At 43.8% G+C, this 13,818-nt stretch overlaps 1 protein-coding gene across 1 annotated transcript in view; it reads right to left on the reverse strand.

The window, feature by feature from the left end:
• Nucleotides 1-13,818, reverse strand: part of RALBP1 (ralA binding protein 1) — a 45,120-nt gene that overhangs the window by 12,889 nt on the left and 18,413 nt on the right. Inside the window, exons 3-6 of the mRNA XM_047793711.1 lie at nucleotides 10,773-11,069; nucleotides 7,497-7,955; nucleotides 2,646-2,995; nucleotides 1,066-1,227 (exon numbers count right to left, since the gene is read on the reverse strand). Of these exons, the coding sequence (XP_047649667.1) occupies nucleotides 1,066-1,227; nucleotides 2,646-2,995; nucleotides 7,497-7,955; nucleotides 10,773-11,016 (1,215 nt within the window). The 5' untranslated portion in view covers nucleotides 11,017-11,069. The remainder of the gene's footprint in view (nucleotides 1-1,065; nucleotides 1,228-2,645; nucleotides 2,996-7,496; nucleotides 7,956-10,772; nucleotides 11,070-13,818) is intronic.

Raw genomic sequence — 13,818 nt, forward strand, 5'->3', positions numbered from 1 at the left:
AAATGACATAATAGCACAAGTCGATTTTTCAAGGCAATGACTGAAAAATCATTAGTTGTCTTGCCTGAGCACTGGGTTCTAATCCATCAATTTATGGCAGTTCCTCAGTGGTTAAGTCACATCCCTTCCCCCAACACATCATCAAATAACAAGAAATGGGAGCTCAGTGCAGACAAGAGGGAAGAAAGCACACAGGGATTTGATTTGATTACTTGTATGCAAATAAAAGACATTATAATCAAATGCATGTATTTTCATTAGTCTTGAATTTCTTATTCATCTTCACACACACACACACACCCTCAAATGGCACTGTTTCAGTAGCACAATGGGAAAGCACATGATTGGGTCAAATCCTGGTTCTATAGCTTAGTAACCAGGTGACACAGATTAAGTTATTTAACTTCCCCAAAAAGCAGCCTTGTCCATACAAGCTAACAATTTTGGACTACTTACAACATACCTGGCACCATGCTCAACAGCTTTTTATTTTTTTTTGGGGGGGGGGGGTGTCTTTTTAGGGCCGCACCCTCCGCACATGGAGGTTCCCAGGCTAGGGGTCAAATCAGAGCTACAGCTGCCGGCTTACACCACAGCAACACCAGATCCTTAACCCACTGAGCGAGGCCAGGGATCGAACCCAAAACCTCATGGTTCCTAGTTGGATTCATTTCCACTGGGCCACGACGGGAACTCCATGCTGAACATCTTTAATGCATTATCTCATTTAAGGGAATCCTCACCTCAAACCTAAGAGAGGACTCATTTTTAAGTGCAATCACCAGGACTTAAAGAGGTTAAGCCATGTGCCTAAAATCAGTTAATTAGGAGTAGAACAAGAATTTAAAGCCAGGTCTTCTGATCTCCAAACCTATGCTCTCTCCACCATGACACTCTGACTTAACTGACATGAAATAGTGCCAAGGAAGAGTTCTGGCTTCCATGTGCCTAACACGGCTCTAGGCACAAAGGAAGTGCTCAGTGACTAAGAGGGTCATGGTCATCTCCACCTCCCTCAGGGTCAGTGCAGGGCAGACTCTGGGCCGAGCGCAGCGGGGTGCACACCTGTCTTCTGATCTCCTCCTTGATGCTCTCCTGGGTCTCGGGCAGTGTGGGCATCGTAGCCATGTTAGACCATCGAAGAGGTTTTGTCACTGGCTTCAGTGTCACATTTCCAAAGAGCTCTTGCACATGTGTGAAAAACACATAGAGGACACGATTGCTAATCTAAGAGACAAAAGATATGCAAGAAAACTATTAAAACTTTCATTTTATTTCATTTAACTGGTCTACTGCCTAAGTGCATTCTTTAATCCTCAGGAGGGACCAGACATGCTTTGCTAATTAGTGGCCAATTTAAAGAGAAGGAGAAAGTATGAGTTAACTCATGGAGTCAAGGACTATAAGGAACTGGGCGAAAAGCCAAGAAAAAGGTGCAGAGGCTGATGATCATCAATTCAGTTTGTTTTAGCACTGTAATACTGACTTTTTAAATCTTACTGCTTTATTTTCAGGTTACTGTGGGACATTTTAACTCACAGGACTGGCTCTCCTGAGAAGTGTGAGAGCACTTACAGATGCAAAGCTGGCTGAGTGGGAGCCTCACTCCAGAAGCCACCGCCTCTGGGCGCCCTCGAAGAGCCTGTGGTCAGACTAAGAGACCAGGATGTTTGGCTGGCTAACAAGCTAGTAAAAGACATTATTTCCTACCTAAAGCGTAGTCTTAAAACACACCTGCATCTTCTGATACCATCCTCTCCATTACAGTAATATTAGGTAACATCATATATACCAAATTCTGAAAACCTAATGTGACATTTGAGAAACATCTTGGCTTCCAAAATATAATCAATGAGCAATGAAGGAATTTTCAGTAAAAGAAAATATACTCTTACATACAACTGTGTGTTATAACAATGACCAATTATAACCTGATATATTGGCCAAAAATAGGGCTTAAAATACCCCCCCCCCCATTTTTCTGACCTTTTTTTTTTTTTGGCCTAAGTGAAATATCAGTAACTCAAATTAAAGGAAAACACACGCTCTATGGCAGCACCAAGTGAGCAGCAAGAAATGAAGGCCAAGAATTTATGCTATAAAGAGACACCAAACAACACATCACCCACCTCCCTGAAATGCCTCCTCAAATTAAGATTCTACAAAATACTTCTCCAGGACCTCTCTCTGTGAATGGAATATCCTCAGGTTAAACCCCTGATCAGATAAGTAACAGGAGGCCTCTGTGTGCCTGAGTGTGATATTCTGTGTGATATGATTAAGTGGTAACACTATCTGATGAAATAACTAAATCTTTAACGTCCTGTAGATGAACGGGTCACCGTCACCCGAAGATACTGTGGGCTCCTCCTCCTCTATGGACAGTTCACTGTCATCAGCAACTGGTTCACAAACCCACACCAAAGATGGGACAATATGCAGATTTCACAGCTACAGCCAATAGGCCAACATGCTCATTATCTGACATGTCAACACTGTCCACACTGTAACAGAAAAAGACCAACATCCAGGCTAAGCCTCTGGTTCACTGCTCTGTGTGGCTCAGCAACAGAACGCGTCCCCGAGACCCCAGGGCTGGCCCAGAGGGCCCGTGTGCACAGCTTGAGTGCAAAGAGGCCGTGTACCTGGACAGTTGGGCTGAGCACTATAGAAATGTTCTGGATGTTCATTTTTGTTTCCAGCTCCTTGGAGATCACATGGTCCATGTGCACGATGAGCCAGGAGATGAGGAGCTGGTTACACTCGGGCAGCTCCCACAAAAGACGCTGGAGCTCCTGTACCTTCTCACCCTCTGAGCTCCGCCCACAGGCCTCCTCAAAGCGGGGCGTGAGCTCCTTGGTGAGTAGGTTTTCAGGCAGGTCCCGAAGGTACTGCTTCAGCAAACTGGCCACAGTGTTGGGCTCATACTCCTCCAGGTTGGGAGACTCCTCTCTGTCATAGGCTGCTTTCAGCTCATCCACCTTGGATTTAATTCCTGAGAACATTCCAATTCAGATGAGAAGGAAAGTGTCAAGAGGAGAAAAAAAAAATCAAACACACAGCCTTCTTTGCCACAGCACCCACCCCCCAGGGAGGTCTAAGAAGAGGCCCCACGACAGTAACAAACCACTAATGGGGCTTTTACCGGCACAGAGTTCATCCAGTTCCTCCATAGAGAAGACAAAAGACTATACTAAGAGGTTGACTTTAACCAAAAGTGAAATGATAATGAAAAAACTCAATATTCAGGAAAAAAAAAAATCAAAGCAACCAAATATGCCAATCAAATCAGGAAAAAAAATTTTTTAACTTAAAGATAGGTACAAATTCTGGCAAAAACTAACCTATGATCCAAGCATAAGCCTTGCTCTACGCAAGGGGCCAACTGCTTTTTCAAACCAGTCACAAGACTGACACCATAAAATGCAACTTGGTACATGTAAGCCTATTCCAAAAACTTGTTGGTAATGACTTTTTTAGAAGGTAAAGTTGTTCATAAATGCAAAAGGTGAGTTCACTATCTACATAAACTCTTGTTGGTCCTCATTAAATAATACCCATCTGATTTTTAAGTTTAAATTCTTTGCATGTTTTCTTAATCTGAACCTAGGAACCAGCAAAAAAAAAGGAAAATGTGGGTTACTAAAATTGAATTGTTTTGCTTTTCTTAGTAGACAGAAAGAAACATACATACACCAATGTTTTCCAGACACTATTTAATTAAGTCTTTAGCCCAATCTGCACTTAAGTGACCTAACTCAGTGACAGTGATGGCTCATGAGAGTACAAAGTAGCTTTCTGTGGTTTTTAACACTTAAAACTTTAGGCCAAGATTTACTGGTCAGCTATAAAAAAGGATGAAATTCTACCATTTGTAACAGCACAGATGGACCTAGAGGTTGTTATGCTAAATGAAGTCAGAGGAAGACAAATACTTTATATGTGGAATCTAAAAAGATAAAACAAAGTATTGAATATAACAAAAAAGAAACAGACTCACAGATATAGAAAACAAATCAGTGGTACCAGTGGGGAAAGGGGGTGGGAGGGGCAAGATACAGGTGGGGATTAAGAAGTACAAACTACCATGCATAAAATAAATAAGCTACAAGGACTGTACTGTACAGCAAAAGGAATATAGCCAACATTTTATAATAACTATAAATGGAACACAACATTTAAAAATAGTGAATCAGGAGTTCCTGTCATGGCGCAGTGGTTAACGAATCCGACTAGGAACCATGAGGTTGCAGGTTCGGTCCCTGCCCTTGCTCAGTGGGTTAATGATCCGGCGTTGCCGTGAGCTGTGGTGTAGATTGCAGATGTGGCTCGGATCCCGCGTTGCTGTGGCTCTGGCGTAGGCCGGGGGCTACAGCTCTGATTCAACCCCTAGCCTGGGAACCTCCATATGCCGCAGGAGCGGCCCAAAGAAATAGCAAAAAGACAAAAAATGAATTAAAAAAAAATTAAAAATAAAAAGTGAATCAGCATGTTGTCCTCCTGAAACACATGACATTATACATCAACTATGCGTCAATTAAAAAAAAAAAAAAAGGAGTTCCCTGTTGTGGCTCAGAGTTGATGAATCTGACTAGGGTCCATGAGGACTCAGGTTCGATCCCTGGCCTGCTCAGTGGGTTAAGGATCCGGAGTTGCTGTGAACTGTGGTGTAGGTTGAAGATGCAGCTTGGATCTGGCATTACTGTGGCCGTGGTGTAGGCCGGAGGCTACAGCTCAGATTGGACCCCTAGCCTGGGAACCTCCATATGCCACGGGTATGGCCCTAAAATGACAAAACAAAAATAAAAAACAACAGCAAAAAATCAAAAACAGGCCAATTACTGGAAACAAGCCACAAATTAAGGCTGACAGACTATAATGTAAATGACACTCCAGTGTCATTTAATTTGAAGAGAATTTTATAATCAACTATGCTTACCTCTGGGCTCTGAAATTTCTTATCTTATGTGTAAACCTTTCAATGGGACCACAATACATCAGTAACTTATCCAGCACTGGCGAAATAAAATCAGCAACTCTGAGTATGAAAATAACAATATGAATCTTTTCTTTTTTTTAATGGAGGCATCCTCGGCATATGGAAATTCCCAGGCCAGAGAATGAACTCTCATCTGCGCAGCAGCCCAAGCCACTGCAGTCAGATTCTTATCCCACTGAGCCACAAGAGGAATTCCAACAATATGAATCTTATTTTTTTCACAATCTTTATCTTGAGGCAGGAAAGTTAGAAACTAATTCCTATTTTCCTACTTTCATAAGTAACACATGGTGACTCATAACTTTAACTGAAATTCTTGGAGTTCCTGTTGTGGCTCGGTGGGTTAAGAATCCAACCAGTATCCATGAGGAGCCGGGTTCAATCCCTGGCCTCTCTCAGTGGGTTAAGGACCCGGCATTGCTGTGTGCTGTGGTGTAGGTCGCCCACGTGGCTCAGATCTGGCATTGCTGTGGTTGTGGTGTAGGCCAGCAGCTGCAGTTCTGATTCAACTCCCAGCCCGGAAACTTCCACATTCCATGGGTGCAGCCTAAAAAGGAAAAGAAAAGAAATTCTTGACAAAGACCTCCTCCCTCTCTCTCATATATATTTCACAGATTTCAAATTTTCCCCCAGCAATGCCTATTCAGAAGATTGCACAGTGAACAATTTAGAGTAAGAATTTGGTTTGTTATCAACATGTCTTCCCTGCAAAAACTAGACGCTTCAAATACAGCGTCCCAGGTACGGAAAGAGAATAAGCAAAATATGTTAGTTTTACAACTGGAACTTACATGTGAATAAATGAGAACCAAAGTTCTCCAGCAGAAACCAGTATTATCAGCCTTCAAAAAGAAAAGTCACAGCCATAACTCTGTAGTCCACAGAGGGCTGAACACAGCACACTGCCAGAGCTTCAAAAATAAATACAAAATTGATCAAAGCAGAAGCTCAGTCCCCAAGGAGCCAACCAACAGGGGAGCAGCTCAGTTTGAATGCTCTGACACATGGAGAGAGGAGTTTCACAACTCTGGCTCCAAAAGAGGGCAAACATCAAAAATAGGTCAAAGACAAAAGAACCCTTTGAACAAAGCTCTAAGACCTCTTCAGAAACCTTCGCCTAAAACAAAATTTCTTCATGCCTATCAAAATCACAAGAGAAGCAGCTATGTTAGTATTGTTCAGATCTTTACAAATCCATCATAAATTTTTCTTAAAAGTCAAATTTCAAATTCATTATATGTGTTTATTTTTATGTAACTTAAGAACTTGTCGGAGTTCCTATTGTGGCATAGGAGAAACAAATCCGACTAGTAACCATGAGGGTGAGGCTTCGATCCCTGTCCTCACTTAGTGGGTTATGGATTCGGCACTGCCATGAGCTGTTGTGTAGGTCATCGATGTGACTCAGATCCTGCGTTGCTGTGGCTGTGGTGTAGGCTAGCAGCTGTAGCTCTGATTCAACCCCTAGCCTGGGAACCTCTGTATGCTGTAGGTGTGGCCCTAAAAAGCAAAAAAACAAACAAACAAAAAAACAACAAAAAAAACAAACTTGTAAACCCAAATCCAGTGCCTAATCTGTTTGTCTCATTTTCTATACAAGAGTAGCATTTCTGCAAAATATTCTGAAATGGTAACGTTATCTGTAGGATTATGTAACAGTCTCCCAAATTATCAAACATGCCTGCCAGTTCTTAATAAAACTTAAATATCAAATCTACCTTCTAGAATTGTATACAAACCAATTAAATGGAAAAATAAATCCAGTCTCTTTATACATTCTAAATGTGTTATGATGTCACTCGCCATGAAATGTGTGTGAGCAACAGTGAAGTTTATAGCCTAGATCTCCAGGACCAAGACAATGAACCATGGGACATGATGACCCACAGCACAGAGGTCACACGGGTCAGGACTCTCATCCTAAACCAACACAAAAGCCATACTTCTTCGTAAGAAATCTACTTTTTTACCCTAGACAGTATTTGTTGCTTGAGTTTAGACGCCCAATGTAAATTACATTCTCACCAGGTATGAAAGGTAAGTTTCATACATACAGAATGTAGAGAAATAGAAGCTCAATTTCACTTACATAGGGAAGCACTCACATCTGGGCCTAAACACTTACTGAGAACATTTCATTCCCTCAGGAAATACTCATGGCTGTGGTCACTGTGTCTCCTGGCCAAGAGGCATCCTGAGCCCAGGCATCCTTCCTCCTGCTGGAGACCACTGCATGCCTCTCAGAGGCATGGAGGTGAGAGGCCGGCCGAGCGCCAGGAAAGGGCAGCAGGTGAGGGCCACTCACATGCTCACTTCCACTCTCTGGCTGCCGCAAACTGACCCCAGTGCAAATCCTCCTGATGGGGGGAACAGTGGAAAACACGCACACACATGCAGCAGGGTCCATCCAACTGGAAGGAAGCAGCAACCACAGAGGCTGTGGCACACGTCATGCGAGCACCTGGCCCGACGGGAAGTGGCCACACCTGACACGTACCTGACACGCGGTAGATGCCCTCGCACCTCATGCCGTGCTTCTCCACGTAGTCCACACACTCCCGGAAGACAGCTGGCAGCCGAACGCCGTCGTACATCATGGTCCTCTCAGCTGCCTCGGCCAAAGGAATTCCAAAAATGGGCTTGAGACTCGGAACGTCTACAGGAGCCACCTCTGGCTCCTGAATCGGCTTCTTCTTTTTCTTCTTTTCCTTCCACTGTTTGACGACGTCAGCTGCTGTCAAGTCTTTTGACTTCTTCTCTTTATGTTTTTCCTCTTTGTGCTTTTCTTCTTTATGTTTTTCCTCTTTGGGTTTCTCTTTTATTTTAAAATCCTTCTCTTTCTTTTTAGAAAAGCTGGGCTTCTTGAAAACATGGATCCCCTTAGACCGCTTCATTTTGGAAGGACTTTCAGCTTCATCTCCAGAGCTATCTTCCTGAAAGGCAGCATAGCCTTCAGCTGACAAAGAAATGCAGGAAGTGTAAGTCATGGCTGCTGAACGTCAAACTGTCCTCCCCCACCCCACCCCCATTTTTTTTTTTGTCTTTTTAGGGCCGCACCCTCGGCATATGGAGGTTCCCAGGCTAGGGGTCCATTCGGAGCTGTTGCCACCAGCCAAGGCCAGAGCCACAGCAACACCAGGTCTGAGCCACGTCTGCAACGTACACCACAGCTCATAGCAACACCGGATCCTTACCCCACTGAGCTAGGCCAGGAATCGAACCCGCAACCCCATGGTTCCTAGTCGGATTCATTTCCGCTGCGCCACAACAGGAACTCCCAAACTCCATTTTTAACGTCCAAAAACAGGACCAAAGAAGTGCCACTGGCCCTGGCTATCTGGCTTTCCAGCCCACGGGCCCAGCCCTCCTGGAACTGCTCATCTACAATGAGGTGCTGCTGCGACATCTCCTGACAAGAGGGCAACGTGCAAAGAGCCAGTTATCCTTGCAATTGGTTTTATTTCACATGTGTGTAATGGGAATTTTTACAAACTTAATTATTATAAACAATAATTTACTTATTTTTATTTATTTATTATCTACACCAAGGGCTAGTGGAGAGAATCCCTCTGTAATACAGAGCATTTTTTTCATCATCCATATAATATCCTCTAACTTACTTTGCTTAGATTTTTTTCACATCTGGCCCCAGGAATTTGAAACAATCTCCAATCAGGCCACAAAATGCACTACTGTCTAGATCCCCCCATCATCCCGTCACAATTCGTTCTCCTGTCTCCAGGTGCTAAGTTCTTTCTGGAGACAAGAGCAGGAACAGAAGCCCCTTGGGGAGGACAGAACCAGGAAGCTCCCTAATTTCCAGATGGGGGCCACCTCCCTGCACTGGGAGCCCTGGTTTTCACAAACTGACAGCTGCTTTGAATCGTATTAGAGTTATCCAGTTTGGTTTGTTTTTTCTTTTTAACATCTAAAACTCTCATTTTCTTTTCTTTAGCCAACTACTGTACAAGCTATTTAAAGATTAAAGATACTGCATGAATTTTCCTCTAATTAAAATACCTCAAATCCCACATCAACCAGAATGGCATGATACCATGACGTAAAAGCAAGTGGAGTTCTCAGACACTACTGGTGGGAGTGTCAACTGGCACAACCACTCTGGAAAACTGCTTTGCAGGGTCCACTGATGCTGACGTAAGTATGGCCTGTGAGCAAGCACATACTCAACAGAAATGCACACACATGTACAATGACGTTCACAGCTAATACTGAAAAAACTCAAATGACCAATAACAGTAGAACGGATAACTAGAATCCACTATATTAGTGCAATGAAAATGAACAAGTTACTACCATGGGGAATAACAGGGATGGACTAAGAGATGTAACAATGGACCAAAGAAACTCCACACAGGAGTTCCCATGGTGGCTCAGAGGGTTAAGAACCTGACTAGTATCCTTAAGGATGTGGATTTGATCCCTGGCCTTGCTCAGTGGGTTAAAGGATCCAGCGTTGCTGACAGCTGCAGTATAGGTCACAGACAAGGCTTGGATCTGGTACTGCTGTGGCTATGGTGTAGGCCAGCAGCTGCAGCTCCAATTTGACCCCTACCCCAGGTCTTCCACAGGCTGTAGATGCGACCCTAAAAAGACCAAAAAAAAGAGAGAGAGAAACTCTACACAAAAGCACACCTACTTCCAGATACAAAAGTCCAAGATCAGGCAGTTCTGAGCTATGCTGGGGATGCCCTTTGGAAGGGCAACAAAAGGCAATTTCTAGGGTGCTGATAATGCTCTCCTTTCAGGGTCCATCCTAATTACACAAGTGTATCCATTTTGTATAATTCATCAAGTTGTACACAATTTGTGCACTCTCGTCAAATGTTATGCTCCAAAAACAAGTTAACTTAAAAATATGGTGAAACTCAAAGCAACGCTTAACTTAGAGTAATTCACCTGGTTTGTTTATAACTAAAAAGTGCTCCCCCTAGAAAACAGGAGTCAGAGAGGGGGTGCGATGTAGCATTTGCTTAAGATAAACAAATACAGACTTCCTTCACAGTGTACCCACCTGGCCCACCCATCCTCACCAAGAATGTAAGCTTCCATAAGGACAAAGGTTCAATGTTTACTTCTTACACATTATTTTAAATGACCAATTTAAGAAACCTCCACCAGAAAACTTTACCATTTGTGGAAATTTTTATTGCTGAGAGTAAGACTGTAAACAAAAGTTAAGACCCTAAACAAGAAAACATAAAACCAGAGTTCCTGTTGTGGCACAGCAGAAATCAATCCCACCAGGAACCATGGGGTTTCGGGTTTGATCCCTGGCCTTGCTTGGTGGATTGGGGATCTAGTGCTGCCGTGAGCTGTGGTGTAGGTCGAAGACATGGCTTGGATCCTGAGTTGCTGTGGCTGTGGTGTAGGCCAGCAGCTGTAGCTCCGATTGAACCCCTAGCCTGGGAACCTCCATATGCCGAGGGTGCAGCCCTAAAAGGGCAAAAGACAAAAAAAAAAAAAAAAAAACATAAAACAGGAGTCTTTGGGTATATTTCTACAGGATAGCACGTACATGTGATTAGAGCAGAAACATATCTAAAATACAGGTGTTCCCACTATAGAGCAATGGGACCTGCGGTGTCCCTGCAGCACCAGGTCACAGGTTCGATCTCAGCCCTACACAGTGGGTTAAGGATCCAGCATTGCTGCAGCTGCAGTGTAGGTCAAAACTCCATACGCCACAGGGCAGCCAAAAAAGAAAAAAATATATATAGATATGTAGCTATAGCAAAAAGAAAAGGGAACTTACTCCTTTTTTCCTTTTTCTTAAATTTTCCTTTTTTCTTCCCATGGTCTTTCTCATCATCAGACACTATATCAGGAGGCTCATGGAGGTTGTCATGGGGAGGTGAGGGCTCGCCAGTGCGGTACAACCCAGGAAACTTGGTGGGGCTGATCTCCTCAGAGCTAGGGGTGCGTGTGAGACCACTGCCATGCTCTACCCGGCGGTGTTCACCAGGGCTGCTGGGCGGGGGCAGGAAGCACTCGGTCATGCTGCCTTCCTGATGACAGTGTAGAGGGTTTCTCCGTCACCTGTCCATCACACCTGCAGAGAGAGAAAGTGCACCGTCACCTGACAGCCACCCAAACACAACAGCACAGATGCACACAACACAGTCAATCCAGTATTTACAAATCAAAAATTTTTTCCAGAGTTCCCATCATGGTGCAGCGGAAAGGAATCCAAGTAGTATCCATGAGGATGCAAGTTCGATCCCTGGCCTTGCTCAGTCAGTTGGGGATCCAAATGTCGCTGTGAGCTATTGTGCAGTTCGAAGACGCGGCTTAGATCCCCCTTTGCTGTGGCTGTGGTATAGGCCGTCAGCTGTAGCTGCGATTAGAGCCCCTAGCCTGGAATTTCCACATGCCGTGGGTGTAGCCCTAAAAGCAAAAAAATAAAAATAAAAATGTTTTTCCTTCACAACCCCTTTAAAGATAGTCTTTCATTTTGTCATCTCAAGTTACATTTGTGCATCACACATTTTGGTTCTCAGAGTTGAAAGCACTGGATCTTCAAGTGTTACAAAAATGAACCAAATGAAAATTAGAGTTCTCCAAGCACAAGAGAGTTCCCTCTAAAAAGAACCCACCATTGTAAGGGCCTCACTTTGGTTGCTAGTCAACATAAAATCTTATGACCAACCAACTATTAATAATAAAGTAAGGAGACTATTTATATAACTATACATGAATAATTTGGTATCATAATTAAAATTCACAAAACAGGCAAAGTGATGTATTTAGTGAGTCACACAATTACTGATCATTAGCTTTTCCATTCTGCATTAGACAGTTGATAACAGCTATTTTATCTTGTCCTGGGGCTATGCTGAAGAAAAAAAGGAACCCTCATTGCTTAATCCTAAAATACACACAAAAAAAGTTTTTTTAAAAATGGATGCTACAAAAAACAAATGTAAGAAGAATTCAAGACTTGTTCGCAGGAGTTCCTGTTGTGGTGCAGCACAAACGAATCTGACTAGTGTCCCTGAGGATGCGGGTTCGACCCCTGGCCTTGCTCAGTGGGTCAGGGATCTAGCGTTGTCATGAGCTGTGGTGTAGGTCACAGACACGGCTCGGATCTGGTGTTGCTGTGGCTCTGGTGTAGGCCAGAGGCAACAGCTCTGATTCGACCCTAGCCTGGGAACCTCCACATGCTGCGGGTGCAACCCTGAAAAGACAAAAAAAAAATAGTTACTTGGATTACTTCTTATTTCTCTTTAGGTTATTTATTTAAAAAACTATCAGAACCATTTGTTTCTCTTTGCACTCATTTTTTTTTCTTTTTTCTTTTCTTCTTTTTTTTTTTGCTTTTTTAGGGCCACACCTTCAGCATATGGAAGTTACCAGGCTAGGGGTTTAATCAGAGCTACAGCTGCCAGCCTACACCACAATCACAGCAACACCAGATCCGAGACTTGTCCACAACCTACACCACAGCTCACAGCAACACTGGACCCTTAACCCACCAATCGAGATGAGGGATCAAACCCACATCCTCATGGATCCAAGTCGGGTTTGTTACTGATGAGCCACAAGGGGAACTCCTCTTTGCACTCACTTTTAAGATTATTTTGCAATTTAAAAAACTGGTAAACACAAATGACAAGACTGATAAATCCGACCATAAACCAAGTCAAAAAAGAGGCAAATGTGGAAAAAAAATGTAAATTATGATAGCTAATTTCTTTAAAATGCCAAAAGAGGAGTTCCTGGTGTGGCTCAACAGGTTAAGACCCAGACTAGTGTCCATGAGCATGCAGGTTCTATCCCTGGCCTCCCTCAGTGGGTTAATGATCTGGCATTGCCCTGAACTGTGGTTTGGCCAGCAGCTGCAGCTCTGATCTGACCCCTAGCCTGGAAATTTCCATATGCAGCAGTGTGCCCCCCCCCCAAAAAAAGTTCCCTGGTGGCCTGGCATTGTTACTGCTGTGGCTCAGGTCACTGCTGTGGCAAAGATTCGATCCTAGCCCAGAACTTCCATGTGTCATGGGCAGAGCCAAAAATAAATAAATAAAAAGAGATCAAGCACCAGTAACATCTTCTCCAGGAATATCCCCCATCCTGATCCACCCCACCCAGTCTAAGCCATGCCCTCCACTTCTGTGCCCACAGAGTCCCTGAAGCACACCTCAAGCACGGCATGTGACTTGATGGGTTTGAACCACCTCAGCACGTGGCTGCCTGGCCTAATAATTCAGGAGCTCTAGCAGGTAACACTGCACAGAGCACACAGGAAGGATTCGGATGTTTACTTAACAATCAGTCTCTTCCATGCTCTCCACATGTTATATCCAAGATGAGACAAAGATGGGACGAACCCAGCCTTTGACCTCAATCTCTGGGGTTTTTTATTGGAGGGGGGGGTTCCGTTGCTGTGGCATGGGTTTGATCCCTGGCCCAGGAACTTCTACACGCCACGGGCACAGCCAAAAGGTAAAAATTTCTGCTCGTCAGGAGTTCCCATCATGGTTCAGCAGCAGTTAACGAACCCAACTAGTATCCATGAGGATGCATGTTTGATCCCTGGCCTTGCTCTGTGGGTTAAGGAGCCAGCATTACCATGAGCTGTGGTGTAAGATGCAGACGTGGCTCGGATCTAGTTTTGCTGTGGCTGTGATGTAGGCCACCAGCTACAGCTCCAGTTGGACCCCTAGCCTGGGAACCTCCATATGTCATGGATACAGTCCTAAAAAGACCAAAAAAAAAAAAAAATTCTGCTCATCAAAGGACACTATGAAGAAAATGAACAGTCAAAGCAAAAATGTGGAGAACACATTTACAGTGTGGGAAGG

Source organism: Phacochoerus africanus, chromosome 8 (assembly GCF_016906955.1).
Source record: "Phacochoerus africanus isolate WHEZ1 chromosome 8, ROS_Pafr_v1, whole genome shotgun sequence".
Lineage (NCBI taxonomy): Eukaryota > Metazoa > Chordata > Mammalia > Artiodactyla > Suidae > Phacochoerus > Phacochoerus africanus.